We start from the raw sequence: 17729 nt of genomic DNA, 5'->3' as shown, positions 1-17729 counted from the left end.
GATAGAAATATTACTATGCTACAGCAACTCCATCTTGTTGCAGATCGGGCTGAGTCACACTCATAGAGATGGAACAGAGGCCAGGGTTTAGAGATGCTGCAGGGCAAAGTGACCCTTCCTTATCACCCAGTTGCAGCCCATCTCCGGGTAGCCACCCACATTCACTTAGGAATAAGTAGACTATAGGACCAGACTCTTGGATATTTTGTAAGGTGGAATAGTCCCAGGGGTGCTTAGGTTTTTGATGCTTTCAAGGACAGTTTTAAAGTAAGTCCCACTTGCCTCTTCAGATCTCCTGCCTGGCACAGAATATTTGGTCAGCGTCTCCAGTGTTTATGAACAACACGAGAGCATACCTCTCAGAGGAAGACAGAGAACAGGTGAGTCATATTGGCAATATGCTTATCAAGTAGCGTTCACCTACTAATTTTAAATAACAAAAATGGAATCCTCCTTCTAAAAATACATCTCCATCTGTTGTGGTGGTGATGGTGGTGCTCGTAGCCTTGTCATTACTTTGTGATCACTGGTCTTGAAAATTAAAAGATGCCTTATTCAACTATTACCCTGACTTCCTGTCACTAAGATTCTACTCTCTGTTTCCAGAGAAGACTGAAATTAGTCCAGAAACTTTGTTGTCTATCTTTTTAAAAATTCTCCCAAGAAGAATATCTCATAATGTCTATTATTTAGGGATGATAAACATTCCTTCTCTTTAGCGACCCAACACTGTCATTGTCATATTTTCCCTCTTTTACTAAGTCAACAAGTTTATCTCTTTTTTCTACTTTATTAAATCTTCATTTACTGTACAAATGAAGTTGAATTGAATCCCATAATGTGATGTCCTTTCTTAAAGGTATTTCTTTTAATTTTTCCCTTTAAAAAAGTGCAATGTAATATATCCACTAATTTATTCATTACAGTCCACTTGCTTCCACAAAGGTGTTGTGATATCTCAATTTGGTTTGAGTATGTTATCAAATAGAATAAGTAAATGTTTTAACTGAAACAGAATTTTTTAGAAATCCCAGAGAGGTTACATGATTTGAATTTGAGATAAACTCCAAATTCTCTCTGGTTTTTCTGCACTGCACTAAATTCCAATTCATGAGGAATTACTTGCATTGTAACTTGTATAGAATAATGTCTTAGTTTCAGAAACTTTCATATTAGGCATCATCATCATCTATTGACATTTCAGTTCCCTCTTCAGGGTAGAAAGCTTCTTTGAGAGCCAAACACTTAACTCAAGAGTGGGAAGACCTTCTCACTTTCAGAGATACACTTATAGGATAGAAACACAGACTACTGAACACTGAAACATTTAAAAATATCAATTCCTAGAATATCTTAAACACCTTTTCTTCAATAGCATGTAGAAATCTCCTGTAATGATACTTGGAATGCTTAGCAAAAGAACAAAGAAAAGAATGCTTGAGTTGGCCATTTTGAACTGAGTCAGTTTATGATTTTGAAGTTTATATGTGGTTTAGAATCAGTCCATCATAACCTGAGTTTATGGCAATTCCTTGTGTTAATGAAAAAAACAAACAGAAACATCAGATGTATGTTACTTTCCACTATTTTTTCACTTCCTAATCTGATGGTGTTCCCTGCCCCCTCTCTCTTTTTTTCCTGGGTGGGAAAAACAGGTCTTGATTCCCCAACTGGCATTGACTTTTCTGAAATCACTGCCAACTCTTTCACGGTGCATTGGATTGCTCCTCGAGCCACCATCACTGGCTACAGGATTCGCCATCATCCTGAACATGCTGGTGGAAGACCTCGAGAAGATCGAGTGCCCCCGACTCGGAATTCTATCACCCTTACCAACCTCAATCCAGGCACAGAATATGTGGTCAGCATTGTTGCACTCAATGGCAGAGAGGAAAGTCCCTCATTGGTTGGTCAGCAATCAACAGGTAACTTGTTTTCTGGTCTTCAACGAAATTCAGAGGACTTTCCTATGCAAGTGGTATCTTCTGTGAAATAGGTTGGTGTTGTCTGAGTCATCATCTCTTAAAAATTAGATCATGGTTATGAGACATAGGGAAGTGACAGAATATATGGAGAAAAATCTCTATCTTAGAGTATATGAGAGAAGATACTTTTTTTATTCTAAGAAATGTCTCACCTGATTTAGGTATTTATGCATTTTTAATAACTGCAGTCTTATTCAAAATATAGAAAACACTCTTCCAAAGTTCTCTTAAAATCATGATTATTTTAATGTAATAGTGTCAAAGTTCTTGATAGATGCTGAAGTACTTAAGGGAGTATTATTATGATATTTGTACCCTAGTCTCAAATGGATTAACAAAAAGACAGGGGGAGGGGTGCAAATGTTACCAATTGTCAAATACTAAAGGAAGGGGATATGGATGTTCATTATATTATTTTTGTGGCTTTTTTGTTATTTTAAAATTTTTCAGAAAAGAAAGTTAAGGGGGAAAAAACCATTCAATAAATTTGAAATAATCATTTTTATCAGAATTTGAATTGACTCTCCAACCCCTTACCTTGTTCATAATTTTTAATTTTGTTAATTTTGTATATTATTTACACTGTACTATAAAAAGCTCACAATTATCTGGAAAATGAGCAAAGAGTGAATCTGGGCATTGTATGAAAGTTACGGACGTGAGAACTTTCTCTTGCTTTTTCTAGTGTCTGATGTTCCAAGGGACCTGGAAATTATTGCCACGAACCCCACCAGCCTACTGATCAGCTGGGAAGCTCCCGCTGTCACAGTGAGATATTACAGGATCACCTATGGAGAAACAGGTGCGTTAGTCAAATGCTATTTCACCCTCTAACCAAGTTAGATCCTGTTGTGGGGAATCTGAAAGCCCAACAGTGAACACATAATCAAAGAAAGCTTGGCAAGTTCGTTCAATGGAGCCTCGTCTTTTCCAAGAATATGTGGAAAATACGCGTGAAATAATTGATAGCAAAATCAAGATAAGAGGTTGTTTGTATAGTCCTAGAGGGGGAATAGTAGAGCTGAGGAAGAAAGGGTTGCAAATTCACATACCTGTTATCAGCAGTGAAATGATAAATGATTTGTTTTTTCTTTTTACTTGCCTGTATTTTCAAAATTTTAATTTACATGAATTTATGCTATTAAAAATTTTAAAAAGGAACGCAGCTTATGCAATCCTGGGTTGAGGAATAACCTTCTTCTCCCTTCTCATGTTAATCTACAATTCTGACTTTTTACAGCTGGAATGTTAAAATAGCATTAACTGCAATTTTCTCCCAGTGTTCACAAACTCATGAAGGTTTACTGCATGCATAAATAACTATAGGTTTTTGTTCAAGCCCTATTAAGAGCACCTTTTTAAAGGGTCACTTGCAGGCTGCTCTCAATACATTAATGCAGTAACTCAGCAATTCCCAAGTATCTCTCAGCCCCTCACACTTTTACTAACTTCTTTTCAAACAGGAGGACACAGCCCTGTCCAGGAGTTCACAGTGCCAGGGAGCAAGTCTACAGCAGAAATCAAGGGCCTTAAACCTGGAGTAGATTACACCATCACTGTGTATGCTGTCACAGGCCGGGGGGACAGCCCGGCAAGCAGCAAGCCAGTTTCCATTGATTACCGGACAGGTATTGATGCCTCTGGGATGAAGAGAACACCTACTGCCAACAGTTTTAAACCAAATGTACAAGGAAATACCCACAAGGGCAGGGATTTTTGTCTGTTTTTTTAATTGATGTATTCCGCATGCCTACAATAGAGACAGACATAGGAGGTGTTTAATAAATATTTTTTAATGAATGAATGAATGAGCTGATATGGTAAGAAGGTAAACACCTAAGTTAGAATGTAGTTTTTGTGTGAATGAAGCAGCCGTCTTGAGAATAGGTAATGGTATCGAGATGCTTACCTCACCTCCCAAAAGTTATCTGTTTCTACAAAAGAAAAACTTGGGAGTCGTTAATCATAGTAAGAGACTATCGTATATGTAGCAGAACTGGAGACAAGGACTTGTCCAGTCTTGTTTCATGGGCTGTGGCTTCATTGGTTTCTCCTCTTTTTTTTTTTTTTTTTGTAGAAATTGACAAACCATCACAGATGCATGTCACTGATGTTCAGGACAATAGCATCAGTGTCAGGTGGCTGCCATCAAGCTCCCCTGTCACTGGCTACAGAGTGACCACTGTTCCCAAAAATGGCCTGGGACCAACAAAAACTAAAACTGCAGGTCCAGGTAAGAATTGCAGCATCTCACATGCACCAGAAAAAAACAGGAGGCCCACTTTATGTTAAAGTTTCCCCATTTGTGAATTCAGGGCTCACGATTGTTACTCCCTCCACAATAGAATTTTTCGAATAAGTGCATTTCTGTTTTTACATGCATAGTCCTGCTTAATGGTGTGGACAACTTAAATTATGAGATCCACCTTTGTGGTTTTGTTCACTGTGCACACCAAGAGAGAGACTGGCTTAACTGATTTTTTAAAACCCTTGTTTTTGTTTTTATATAAAATACTTGTGAAATGAAGATCTTGTTTTTTTTCAAATATAAAAGTTTATTTAGAAAGTCACAGAGGTAGAAAAAGTGAGCCAGCTGGGCTGTATGGGCTCAGGAAACAAGTTTCAGATGCAAAAAAAGGGCCTTTGAAGCTTAGGGGAGAGAGAAGCAAAGGTATTCGCCATCAAGCAAGAAGGGGGGGGTGGGGGGGGCGGGCGGGGGAGTGCAGACATTCTACAGAGAGAGAGAGAGAGAGAGCCTTAAGGCAATATCTTAAAGTCAAGTTAATTTTCTTTTTTTCAAAATTGTTATCATTCATTGTTGGGGGTATCATATTACATTTTGGAGCTTATTCTTTAGTGTGACTGTACTCCAATATGATCATTTGTATTAGCAATGAACACATTTATCCAAGAGGAAATCCATGTCTGACTCCTCTATATTTTCCTGACAAGTCTACCAATGAAAATCTAGGCCACCACACATTTTCTACTGAAATCTGAATGTCCGTTGGATGACATTACAGTGGAATGACATAGATGCTGCATTTGCTTTTCACTCCCTTTGCAGATCAAACAGAAATGACCATTGAAGGCCTGCAGCCCACAGTGGAGTATGAGGTCAGTGTCTACGCTCAGAGTCAAAACGGAGAGAGTCAGCCTCTGGTCCAGACAGCCGTCACCAGTACGTAACCCGTGCTCATCTTCCATTTTCAAAGTCAGATCTTGTTCTTAGGCACCTGAATGCCCTCTGCATGTCATTTGCGATTATACATGGGGAAAGCCAGCCGGTTGGTCAGTTTCTATGTTGAATTGAGCCCTTTACAAGCATATTTTTTCCTCCCAGTTCCAAGCAATGAACATATAGGGAAAGAAGTTGTGGAACCACCATAGTTGGTTGCTGTGCTTTAAGTTTCTTTTGCTTAAATGGCCTCAGCAAAAGCTTATTTGCCTATTGCACATCTACAGAATATTTTGCCAGGACTGTCTTTTCTACAACTGGATGGTAAAGTTGATTGAAGTCTTTCTCATGAAGCTTGTATGTTTGGAGCATTTGCAGGACTGTGGCTGAACCAGAGTTATTAAAGAAGGATTATAAAAATCTAAATCTAGCATTGAAAATCAATTTTACCATTCCCAAAGGTGTAGAAAATCCAGGTCTGTGAGACTGACATCACATTGCAAAAATAAATTATGGTACAAAATCTTAAAATCGATGCAAATAAGTCCTCTTTGAGAGGACACTTTGCAAGGTGTCTACACATCTCGTGTACACCTGTTTTAATAAATGATATGACATTAAATATTTTCAAAATCAAAAATACTTTAACAGAATCAAGTAATTTTCTCTGTAATAGTTGGGTTGATTGGAATTTAATTCATCAAAGAGAATGGTATCTGCAAAACTGCTTTGCATGTTATAAAAAAATGCTTATTTCACAACTTGCTTTTCACATAACCTCTTACCATTAATTTGCCTAACAGACATTGATCGCCCTAAAGGACTGGCATTCACTGATGTGGATGTCGATTCCATCAAAATTGCTTGGGAAAGCCCACAGGGGCAAGTTTCCAGGTACAGGGTGACCTACTCGAGCCCTGAGGATGGAATCCATGAGCTATTCCCTGATGGTGAAGAAGACACTGCAGAGCTGAAAGGCCTCAGGCCTGGTTCTGAGTACACAGTCAGTGTGATTGCCTTGCACGGTGATATGGAGAGCCAGCCCTTGATTGGAACCCAGTCCACAGGTATATCGTTAATTGCACCACTGGGTGCTCATGGGAGCAGAGGCTTTATGCCCTGCTTAATGAGTTTATCAGGTTATTGATTTCCATGTAAGGGGGTAAAAAAAACAGTTGCCTCTGTTAGGAAAGGCCCTCTTTATGAGGAATTGTACTAAGCAGTGAAGTTTAGGTGATCTTTAAATCAAGTCTAATACGCGGACATTTTGGAGTAACTTGGCTCATCAACAAGGCCATAAAATGAGACATTTGAAGACAATTCTAAAATTCTGGATTATTTTCTGAGCTATGCCTCCCTGTGGCTATACTCACTGTGTATAAAAGAAAAGGAGTTGGACATCCTAGAGCTCATTCTACAAAAGGAACCCAAAATGAGCCATTTCATAGCAGCATAATTCTGAGAACACATGGGTAAGACCTTCCTTCTCTGGTGAGATAATCGTGTGCCTGGTGTATAATTTGCTTAAAGGATTGAGAATCAGACACATAGGGCACATGCTTTCCACAATACTTTATCTTCTTGTGCTTTGTTTCTGAAGCACAGGGGAATGCTAAGATATGTCCTTGTGACAGCAGAAACCCTGCAGGTGACAATCTGTGTTATTGCTCTTTGCTTCTCTTTGCTGCTTCTGTTATGATCCAATTTTCTTATGCTGCACCACAGAGAATACTTCAAATTTAGCAGTGATATCTGCCACAGGGTCCAAATAAAGCGAATCAAAACATAATTCTAACTTTGGGGGGTATGGAATACTCTGGGAAATGGATTTCCATACAAGGATAATTTATATCGGAAAAGGGCTATTGCTCATCTTTCCGTACAAATGGAAAATCAATCTCAATGGCCTAAATCAGTCATTCTGACTTTTCAAAAAAATTTTTAAGGGAAAGCAAAAGCATCTTCTAAAACCTGAAGTCTTTCAGAATTCTGACATTTACCTGTGTTTCCAGTGATGCTGAACATTGGTGGATATAAAACATGCTTTCAGCAAACATTTTCTTCATTTTGCATCCCTTCTTGTTGTACTTTCTCGTACTGAATCTTTGATCAGGGAAATCACCTAACCCAAACCAAGCACAATCTGTCTACTTCTTGGAATTCACTTTATTGTCCGTTTTCCCCATTTCCTATAAGATAACCTCTAACCAATGACCCTCCTGACAGCCATTCCTGCACCAACCAACCTGAAGTTCATTCAGGTTACACCAACGAGCCTGACTGCCCAGTGGACAGCCCCTAATGTTCAGCTCACTGGATATCGGGTGCGGGTGACTCCCAAGGAGAAGACGGGACCAATGAAAGAAATCAACCTTGCTCCCGATAGCTCATCTGTGGTTGTATCAGGACTCATGGTAAGAAATGCTCTTTTTCATTGAAATAAAGAAGTAGGCCGTCTCTAACACAGTTTAAGGTGGTAGAAATATAATATCATAGTAAATCTAATGATATTCTTGGCCCCTGCCATCAAATACTTTTATTGTGATTTTGTATCAATTTTATAAATAGCTTTGGATTTTGCACAGTTCTTTAAATGTATTCTGTTCACTTTAAAAGGGTATGTGTGGGTGCAGGGGGAAATTTATATACAGGTTGAATGCATGTATCTTCTTAGTTATTATACATTTTCTGCGCTCTGTTACTTTGGCAGGGAATATTCTCCAGCTTGCACCAACCCAGCCTGACCCTACCTTCATAAAAACACTTTTAGTCCTCTGGACTTGTGTGCAAAAAACTAACCAGTAACCTAGGAAATAGATATACATTTAACGTAAGTCCAATTCCAGAAGAAACTATAGAAACAGGGTTCAGAGATAGAGTCGTCTCTTTGCTTCTCTATGATCAGAAAAATTCACAGTTTATATCTGTCTGTTCATAAAGAAACAGGCTAATATTCATTTCCCTCATTTTGTATCAGCTTAGGATAAATATATCAGTTATGGCTTACTTGGGCTTTACCCCTAAGGGCATTTTAAAATTCATATAATTCAAATTTGTTGTTGATCACCTGTAGTGTAGGAATGAAATTAATCTAGGAACGTATAGTGCTGTAGGTTTTGCTAGTTTATTTATTTTTCTTTTATAACTATGGCATCTTTCTAATGCATCAGTGAAAGTCCTCGGGGCTTCAGATTGCTGAAGCTTACTGTGCCCTTCTTTCTAGGTGGCCACCAAATATGAAGTGAGTGTCTACGCTCTTAAGGACACTTTGACGAGCAGACCAGCTCAAGGAGTTGTCACTACCTTGGAGAGTGAGTGATCAAACTTTTAAGTATCAAAAACATTCTGTATAAACAAAAATTAAAGAATGCTAAATGGTTTTCTAGATCGCTAAGTTAACAATGGAGTGATTCCCAATCTGGGAATTGATTAGCTCGCCCATCTTTTTGACTTAACTACTGGTGCCTTTGGTGTTATGAACGAAGACTAGTTTATGCTCTACTTGTTGGAATTTGTTTTCAGAGAGTTTGGGGAAGACATGCTGCTTTGTACTGTATCTTAACAGTACAGCAGTATTGGACCAAGTTGGGCCCAGATTCTCATTTTCTGCCATAGCAATGAACTCCCGATATACTCTTTCAGAAATCATGTAAAGTGTCAATGTTTTCTCGTCTATAAAATAGGGATGGCATTGCATCTGTTGAGAGAGAAAAAATATGAAGCCCAATGGAAATGACACAATACTAACATTGCATATATATATCATTGCTGGCTGGCAATTATTCTAACTCCTGCTACACATATTTTACATTTTAATAAATTAATAACTTTCACCTTTATTGAGGGATTTGTAGATGCTATAAACCAGCTTTGGGAACCACTGGTAGTATCTCTTACAAGATTTTCAGTTCTTCCGAAAAGAAAAGGTGAATATTTTTATATTTCTAATTATTGTCAACCTTTGTTTCTGGATGCCATAGGAGAAATTCTCTACACTGTCATGTGTAGAAATGGATGTATTTGTTGTATAATAAGGAAACATTTAAAATATCAAAACCTTACCCATATGAGCACTAACCTCGGGCTATGATCCCATGCAGATGTCAGCCCTCCAAGAAGGGCCCGTGTGACAGATGCTACTGAGACCACCATCACCATTAGCTGGAGAACCAAGACGGAGACGATCACCGGCTTCCAAGTTGATGCCGTACCAGGAAATGGCCAGACTCCAGTTCAGAGAATGATCAGCCCCGATGTCAGAAGCTACACCATCACAGGTCAGGGCACTCGCTGTGCCGACCACACTTGCTCACTGCTGCTCACAACATCCATTAGTTCATTAGTTATCCAGCACTTACACTGATTAAATTATTTCCAAAGCTTTATGATAACCCAGCTCTGTTCCTTAAAAACTTATTTTTAAACAATAATCAGAATTGGTTTGTCCTGTGAATGCCTGATTTTATCTAATGTTTGCCAGAGAAATGGCATAAGTTCCATTCATCATTTTGATTTTTAATCATTGTACCCTTTCTTATATTAAAAAATTGTAACATAATGCTTATAACTAAAATAAACTAAAATGGTTCAACATTAACATCGATGATATAGCACGATTAAATTTAAAAAATCAAACAACACTACTTTATAAAGATCAAAGTTGTTGTCAGAGAATTTTCAGTACCCAGGTTAATTCAGCTCTCTTTGAGATTTAAAATTCTGATTCCAGTTACCGAACACCATCTAATTATGATAAAGAGAAGACACTCAATAGGTACTCACCCCTCATTCTCTAAGAGCATAGCATTTTTATATTCTCAAATTTATTTTAGCCAGCGTCTTGGTATGCATCAGTGATTTTTTTTTGAGATAGGTTTCTCATTAACAGTTATTACCCATACCATGCTCTAACTGTATTGTTCAAATATAAACCACTTCTGTCGTTCATATAAACATGCGAGGGTAGAGGAACCATGAAAATTGCAGATGAGTTGAAACTTCCTAGTGAATCAAGATCAGATAAAAATTGTCGCTTCACAAATCCCAGGTTTACAACCCGGCACTGACTACAAGATCTACTTGTACACCCTGAATGACAACGCCCGGAGCTCCCCAGTCGTCATCGACGCCTCCACGGGTAACTATACTTTCTACTGAAGAAACGCCACTGACTTGTCTGTGATCAGTCATGTGAACTTAAGAAACAAAAATGAGGCTGTTATTTTTGTATTATAGATCACAGTGGATCCCTTATACAGTTTACTGAACTCCCAGATTCTCTCCAGTCTGTTATTAAGGGCTGGAAAAGAGTGTGGGAGTAATTTTCTTGGTTATTCATTTTCTTAGAGACTTAATTTTGATTTCTTTTAGCCATCGATGCACCATCCAACCTGCATTTCCTGGCCACCACACCCAACTCCTTGCTGGTAGCATGGCAGCCACCCCGAGCCAAGATTACTGGTTACATCATCAAGTATGAGAAGCCTGGGTCCCCTCCCAGAGAAGTGGTCCCTCGGCCCCGCCCTGGTGTCACGGAGGCTACTATTACTGGTATTGCTGCTTCCATGCTGTCGTTCTCTCCTTACTCCCTAGGACAGAAAGTGCCTAGCAGACTCCAACTGTGTCTTCGATGCTACACCACGAGAACAAGAAGCCCAAAGAGCATTGTCTGTGTAGGAGCTGTAGAGCTCAATACATCCCAAAAGGCATGAGTCCATGTGAAGGAAGTAATTTCAATACTGACCTAATGGCTTACCATCTTTTTATTTGCTCTGCATTTGCCAGATACTTGTCAGTCCTAGAAAAATACATTGTTCAAGGCAAGCTAGCTCATTTAAGCCTCTTCTCTCACTCCACTCCCTCAAGATCAGCTGATCTTGCAGGAATTGCCTAGGTACTACCTGCCCTCGCCCCTCATTATCCACTTTCACAGAATAGGTCTCAAGGCCTGATTCCCAACTACCCATATTGGAGAGAATGCCTGGCCTGGGAACTAGGAGTTGTCCGTTTCTGTAGGGAAGATCAGAAGCCTCTGGTATTATTTTTCTCCAAGAGATTATATTTTCAAACTGTGTATAAGGTATTGTCTGGACTTTCAAATCCTATGGAACACAAAGGTACCAGAAACAGACACTGTATTTTTAAGAAACTTTGGGGCCAGGAAAACAGAATCTGATATGGGAGGTGTTGAATTGGATACTTCCTCTAGGGACCCCCCAAAGATTGCTCATTCTCTCCTGCAGAGCCCTTACCTGTCCTCTGACTTTGCATTGATCCTGTTGCTGAGGGCCATCTGGTTATTAGGCCTAAGCACATTCATGGATACAATCTGCAACAATCTCTCCCAAATGCTTACTCCACAATGCGGATAGATTTTTTGCAATTCAAAAAGCAAAATAAGATCACGTGCTAAAAGAATGCCCAGAAAAATTTAGCATGAAAGTGCTTGTTTGGCTGTCAAGTTTGATAGTGAGAGCATTGTTTAGTGGCCATCGCATGCAGTGTTTGGGTGTTTATAGAAGGAAAGGAAGTCAATTTTACCTTCCCAAGAGGACAGTGGGTGGAAGACAGAGGATGCTTGCTCCCCAGGGGTGATTCCAGGCCAGATCCATTTCCACTTGACAAGCTGAGCCCACAGGTGTAACATGATGATCTGTCCTCCTTCAGGTTTGGAACCAGGAACTGAGTACACAATCCAAGTCATTGCCCTTAAGAACAACCAGAAGAGTGAGCCGCTGATCGGGAGAAAAAAGACAGGTAAAGAAAGAGTGCCTTCTGGGTAACCTGGAGACGGTCAAGGGAAAACTAATTACAAATGTTTAATTTTGCCGTGAAAAGGTTCTCCGGGTTTGGATGTGTTTCTCACGGAACCTTTTTTTTTTTTCTAACAGCGCAGCATATATGTTGTGCTCTTTGATAGCAGGGATAACCTAACATAATCTGTTAGTTCAGTTTTATTCTTTTCTTAGCCAGTCAAAATAAAGCCTTTTATTCACCTTTGAAAATTTCAAAACAGATCTGGAAATGTACAAGTGAAATGGCTACAGTTGCTATTTGTCTCTACCTTGTGTTGAAGTTAAAAATGTTTAAGAAAAAACGTTGGGAGAAAATTCCCTATTTGTCTTTATTACGTGATTTCTGAAACTTGCAGCCGACGAAATGTTTTACTTTTTCACCCGGTTTCAGTTTAATTTGAAGAAAGTGCTATATTTATGCTTACGGAAATTTAAAAATGAATATATATGCATTTTAACCTATTTCTACCATTTCAAACCATTGACCCAAACTTCTGGAATTCTCATACTTCAAATGCTGATATAATTAACGTGGATTCTAGTCCTTAAACTCAATTCTCAAATGAAAAAACAAAAGGGGGGAAAGACTGCACATTTAAATTCCATTAGGCTTAATTTGAGCAGAGGGAGCTTCTATGGGGCTCAGCGGTCTGAAGCTTTGTATGATAAATTCATACTAACACTTTTTTCCATTTTAAACTCTAAAGCAGGGGTGGGGAACGTTTTGTCTGCCAAGGGCCATATATAACATCATTCGAGGGCCATACAAAATTATCAACTTAAAAAATTGGCCTGTTATATTTGGTCAAACATTTAATTAACTCACCCCTATTGCCTTGGCAGGGCCAGACCAAATGATTCCACGGGACTTACACGGCCCACAGGCCTTACACGGCCCACGGGCCGGATGTTCCCCACCCCTGCTCTAAAGGAATCTTCGGGGGGAAAATCATTAAGATTTCTTTCTGGAAAAAGTGTTTTGTGATCTAAGAACTGCTAATTTTCCAGGGGCTTTGATCAAATCAATAAACAGTCATTGTTGCCTGAGTTGATAATGACTACTGCTGGTACTTTGGGAGCTTATTAACAAGCTTTGCTTTTTTGGCTCTAACCTCTCTTGGCTAGATGAGCTTCCCCAACTGGTAACCCTTCCACACCCCAATCTTCATGGACCAGAGATCTTGGATGTTCCCTCCACAGCTCAAAAGACCCCTTTCATCACCAATCCTGGGTCTGAAAACGGTATTCAGCTTCCTGGCACTTCGGGTCAGCAGCCCAGTGTTGGGCAACAAATGATCTTTGAGGAGCATGGTTTTAGGCGGACCACACCGCCCACAACGGCCACCCCTGTAAGGCATAGGCCAGGACCATATCCGCCGAATGTAAATGAGGAGATCCAGATTGGTCATGTCCCCAGGGGAGACGTAGACCATCACCTCTACCCTCACGTTCTGGGACTCAAACCAAATGCTTCTACAGGACAAGAGGCTCTCTCTCAGACAACCATCTCTTGGACCCCATTCCAGGAAAGCTCTGAGTATATAATTTCATGTCATCCAGTTGGCATTGATGAAGAACCCTTACAGGTATTTAATGAATTTTTATCTTTACTCCTGACTGGGAAGCTGGGAAAGGAGCAAGCTAGACAACAGAAGTGAGCAAAGCTCCCATATCAAGTGGCTAACATTTTCAGGACCTCTTAGGTGACTCAATTAGCCCTGATTTTTTTTTTTCTTTTTAATCTCAATGTGGTACGACTTTGGGTAGGGGTTGGGGGGAGTGTCATTAGTTATTATTTAGCAGAAAGAATGAAATCCTCTCTATTTTCCTCACTGATTTGAGGCTCCTTGTTAATACAAAGAAATAATCCTAGAAAAGAGAGAAATATTCTGCCTGAATTTAAATTTGTGCCCATAAGGGTTGAAATACCATCCTATGGTTTGTCCTTGAAGAATCCTATTATCTACAATAGGTCTGAGGAGAAAGAACTTAGGTGAAGCTGTGCATATCAGCTGTTGTAAGTGATTGATTCTCTAACTAAAACTTCTGTTCTTTAATTTGTCTTGCTGGTATCAATTTTATTGTGTTCTTAGTTTTAGAAAGTGGCAGAATTTTAAAAACTGACTACAGCTGTGGCAGATTTATGAGCTTAGACACTTGAGTTGGAGGATTTTCCAAAGTGTCTTAAGGATTCTAGTGGGGGTCGGGTGCCACCTCTTGTGGGATGAATAAATCTCCCTACAGTGCCCACCTTCTATGTAAAGGGGGCAAGGCCGGGGTTTCCCGGGCTCGTGCAGACCTGCGGCTGCAGCAGCTGGAACGGAGACTGTCTCTAGAATTATTGAGGGCCCCAGGTAACTGTGGAGCACATGGGGTAGATTTTTGGCAGGAAAATCTGGCAGGTAGAAGTGTTGGCTATTCACCCCAAGTTCCATTTCTCTCCTTGGCTGTTTGGGACCTTTAGCCCCTCTGCTTTATTGGTGATCCTTTGTTTTGTTTACAGTGAGGGTTATTGATAAGAGCATAGGGAAAGTCATGGATTCCTCTCTCTAATGCTTTCTCCCCTACTTTGGATGTGCTAATAATGGTAGTTCCGAGTTCCTGGAACTTCTGCTAGTGCCACCCTGACGGGTCTCACCAGAGGGACCACCTACAACATCATTGTGGAAGCACTGAAGGACCAGAAGAGGCACAAGGTTCGGGAGGAGGTTGTCACTGTGGGCAACTCGGGTATGTGAATGCCTGTGCTGCTCAGGCCAGACTCCCCTCTGGGGGGTGCTTTCTCCACTGACTGTCCCGCTGTTGCTGTTTGCCTTGAGCTTTGGGAAATAATGTTACATCATGAAGTAAATGAGCAACTTTAAATTGAATTACAGTGGAACCTCGTTTCTCGAACTGAATTCGTTTCTCCCATTGGAAATAATATCAATTGAATGAATGTGTTTCAGACCCCCAAATGATTCCCTGTTTTAACCCTTCTTATATACAGTACACGTCTAATGTACTGTCTATAAATAAACACTTTAAAAACAAAAAGGACATGAAATGTAAATTTAACAAAAAGGAAAATAAATGTACAGTAGGAAAATGAAAATTAAACAATAATTATAAGCAACTAAAGCAAAAAAAGCACGAGAATATTCATAGCACAATATCCTGAGATTTTAACAGTGGTAAACTGACTCAAATTCGCACATTCTCTCCTCTGTCACCTGGGAGATGCGTGACTGATCATGTCAGTATGAAAGGGTGGTCAGGTTGAGAAGTAAATTGTTCGATATGGGAGACATTCGAGAAACTAGGTTTCACTGTATTTTCTTAGTATCTTTGTAAAACGCATACGTATTAGACAGAGCCACAAACAGGGACGTAATGATAGACCTGGCACAAGCTCAGATCCTTCGTCTGACACTCTTGAGTCCTTGCCAGCGAGTGCCTTTCTGAGTTGATACAGGGCACAGGTCCCCTGACCTCTCTGCCCAGACCGTCTCCATGTCACCATGTTGGAGTCCTCTGGAGTGATTTTTAAGTACCTACTGAAACCCATGAAAGGAAATTCCCCATCCGTGGACATTAGGGGCAGCTGGTGTTTGTTCCTCATGTAAAATGCTACCAACACAGCCCATTTCTGTCCCAAGGGCTCCCTTATTCCAATGTTATCTCCACTTTTTTCCTGATGACATAGATCCAAAACCTCTGTCGAGGTTAAGTGGTCCTTGACTCTCTGCAGCACCCAGGAAGTCCTTTTAAACCAGTAGTGTGTCTGTCCCTTGGCTCTTCAACCTGCAGTCGCTGAAGATTCTCCAGGAAACATAAGATAGGGAGTAATCAAAACCCTGAGTCCTAAATCTTCCAGCCAGAGGGTGTCCTACCAGCAGGGAGGCTAAATCCTTCCCCTGCTCAGGACTGGCTTTATTTCTAGGGTCAGTTGACTTAGTTTCAGCCTCCTTCCTCATCTGACGGTGCTATTTACATGTATGAACGCATGTGAATGAAGCAGTTGCATATCTGGCAGAGGAGGGGGGACGGGGTGTTATTTTGTGCTAGTTGTAGTATATATCCATGGTAACACATACCCTTTGCCTCGTGTGTTTTACTAGTAGAATGCCACTTGGAAGACCTTTGTGCTTTTCCACATTTTTTTTTTAAAGATTCCATCTCCCTAACTTTAGTCAGGTGGAATTTTAACGCCTGGTTATTTTTAGGAGGCTGAGTGAAACCCCTTATAGTTATAAGTTCCTTCTATTTTTCTTTCCGCCTCCGTATTCCCGGCAGTGGTATTCTGCATTCTAGCCAGGTTCTCCTGGCTTTGAAACAGACTTCTTAGCCTCCCCAAACTATTTTTTTCCAAGGTGTTGCCTTTTAAACTATTAGGCACTTCAAATATCGATGGCTTTTGATTTTTGCATTGTAAACAGTGAGATTGCATACACAGTGAGATGCAAAGACACAGAAGTTAACTTATCTAATTTTTAAAATAATTTGAAACACGCTTTGTTTGCATAAATTACTTTACAATAAGGTTTCCCCAAACACAAAGATCTAGATCTTAGGCAACGTGAAGACACCCCATTACCAATTTCTAAGTCATTCATATCCCATTGCTTCCTCTTCTCTGGAACAATTGAGTTTATTGATAAAGTAAAGCAGTCCTACAGTTAATAGCGATAATGTGCAAAATGTCAAAGTTTAGCACTATTTTGCAAAACTTGCAAAAACAAAGGTTAAGATCACATTATAATGGAGTATTGCAGTAAAGACAAAAGATGCTCTCTAGAGATTATTCTTTATTTGGTGAGCACATCCTAAGTGTTGGTAATGGACCAGTACTTTGACTTCATGATCTCACGTGACCATCACAAGATCCAGAGCAGGTAGAGATGTTTGGAGTATTATCCCCATATTATAGATGACTATAATATAATAACTAGCTTAAGGGCATCAGGTCCCGATGGAGAGGTGTTTCCAGTCTTTGCATCTTAACTCGCTTCAATTGAGTCCAGATCTGTTCCACATTCTAGAGACTAGATTTACCAGGAATGAATTTTTAGAACTGATGAAAAAAATGAAGGATGGGTTTACTTTAAGATGCCTTTTCAAGTGTCCACTGGCAACATCTGAGCGTTGTTTATTAGAGCAGCTGTTGCCCTGATAGACAGGTGAGTGCTTCTTAGTGCTACTGGGGCTTTTGTTTCAGATTCAATCATTATGTGGAATAATCAGTTTTCTTCTTATCCTCCAAAACTGCCAATAAGATGTCTTTTTTATTGCTTTTCCTCCTTCTCTTCATGTAGTTGACGCACCTACGGATGACTCGTGCTTCGACCCCTACACGGTTTCCCATTATGCCGTTGGAGATGAGTGGGAGCGGTTTTCTGAATCTGGCTTTAAACTCTCCTGCCAGTGCTTAGGCTTTGGCAGTGGTCATTTCAGATGTGACTCGTCTAGTGAGTAGCTTGCTTGTCCATCCACTTGTCGCCCTGTCTCTTCCAGCCCCACGCATCCATCCGCACAGTGTGCCAGGGAATCATGTTTGGCAGACCCAGGCTCTTCCAAACATGAAGCAAACAGGGGGAGACTGCTTGACTCGAAGTAACATTTTGCATCATAGAAAAATGATGGGAAATTTTACTTGTGGAATATCGCTTATTTCAAGGGTAGTATGCCAATACAACAATGAAAATAAAATTTGTGGTGGTGGTATGATTAAACTCTTCTGTTAAGATACATGAGCTACGTCAAATTGTTTGGAGCTAGGTCAAATGAGAGATA

The 17729-nt window shown here is 40.0% G+C and overlaps 1 protein-coding gene across 12 annotated transcripts in view; it reads left to right on the top strand.

Annotated features, from left to right (window-relative positions):
* FN1 (fibronectin 1) overlaps positions 1 to 17729 on the top strand; it is a 66187-nt gene that overhangs the window by 43346 nt on the left and 5112 nt on the right. For 2 of the 12 annotated variants that reach the window (XM_070422076.1, XM_070422080.1), the window contains 16 exons: positions 291 to 380; positions 1656 to 1925; positions 2671 to 2787; positions 3449 to 3613; positions 4063 to 4218; positions 5053 to 5166; positions 5967 to 6230; positions 7390 to 7577; positions 8387 to 8474; positions 9264 to 9440; positions 10211 to 10300; positions 10534 to 10713; positions 11830 to 11919; positions 13437 to 13543; positions 14549 to 14687; positions 17252 to 17404. In XM_070422076.1, the coding sequence (XP_070278177.1) occupies positions 291 to 380; positions 1656 to 1925; positions 2671 to 2787; positions 3449 to 3613; positions 4063 to 4218; positions 5053 to 5166; positions 5967 to 6230; positions 7390 to 7577; positions 8387 to 8474; positions 9264 to 9440; positions 10211 to 10300; positions 10534 to 10713; positions 11830 to 11919; positions 13437 to 13543; positions 14549 to 14687; positions 17252 to 17404 (2388 nt within the window). Of the gene's footprint in view, positions 1 to 290; positions 381 to 1655; positions 1926 to 2670; positions 2788 to 3448; positions 3614 to 4062; positions 4219 to 5052; positions 5167 to 5966; positions 6231 to 7389; positions 7578 to 8386; positions 8475 to 9263; positions 9441 to 10210; positions 10301 to 10533; positions 10714 to 11829; positions 11920 to 13082; positions 13544 to 14548; positions 14688 to 17251; positions 17405 to 17729 lie in introns of all 12 variants that reach the window. The other 10 variants (XM_070422075.1, XM_070422070.1, XM_070422073.1 and 7 more) reach the window with 5 other exon arrangements.

This window comes from Myotis yumanensis, unplaced genomic scaffold (genome assembly GCF_028538775.1).
Source record: "Myotis yumanensis isolate MYYU_CA2020_CCGP unplaced genomic scaffold, mMyoYum1.0.hap1 SCAF_8, whole genome shotgun sequence".
NCBI lineage: Eukaryota > Metazoa > Chordata > Mammalia > Chiroptera > Vespertilionidae > Myotis > Myotis yumanensis.
Note: the sequence above shows the minus strand (reverse complement) of the source record. Positions and strands in the feature narration are given on the sequence as shown.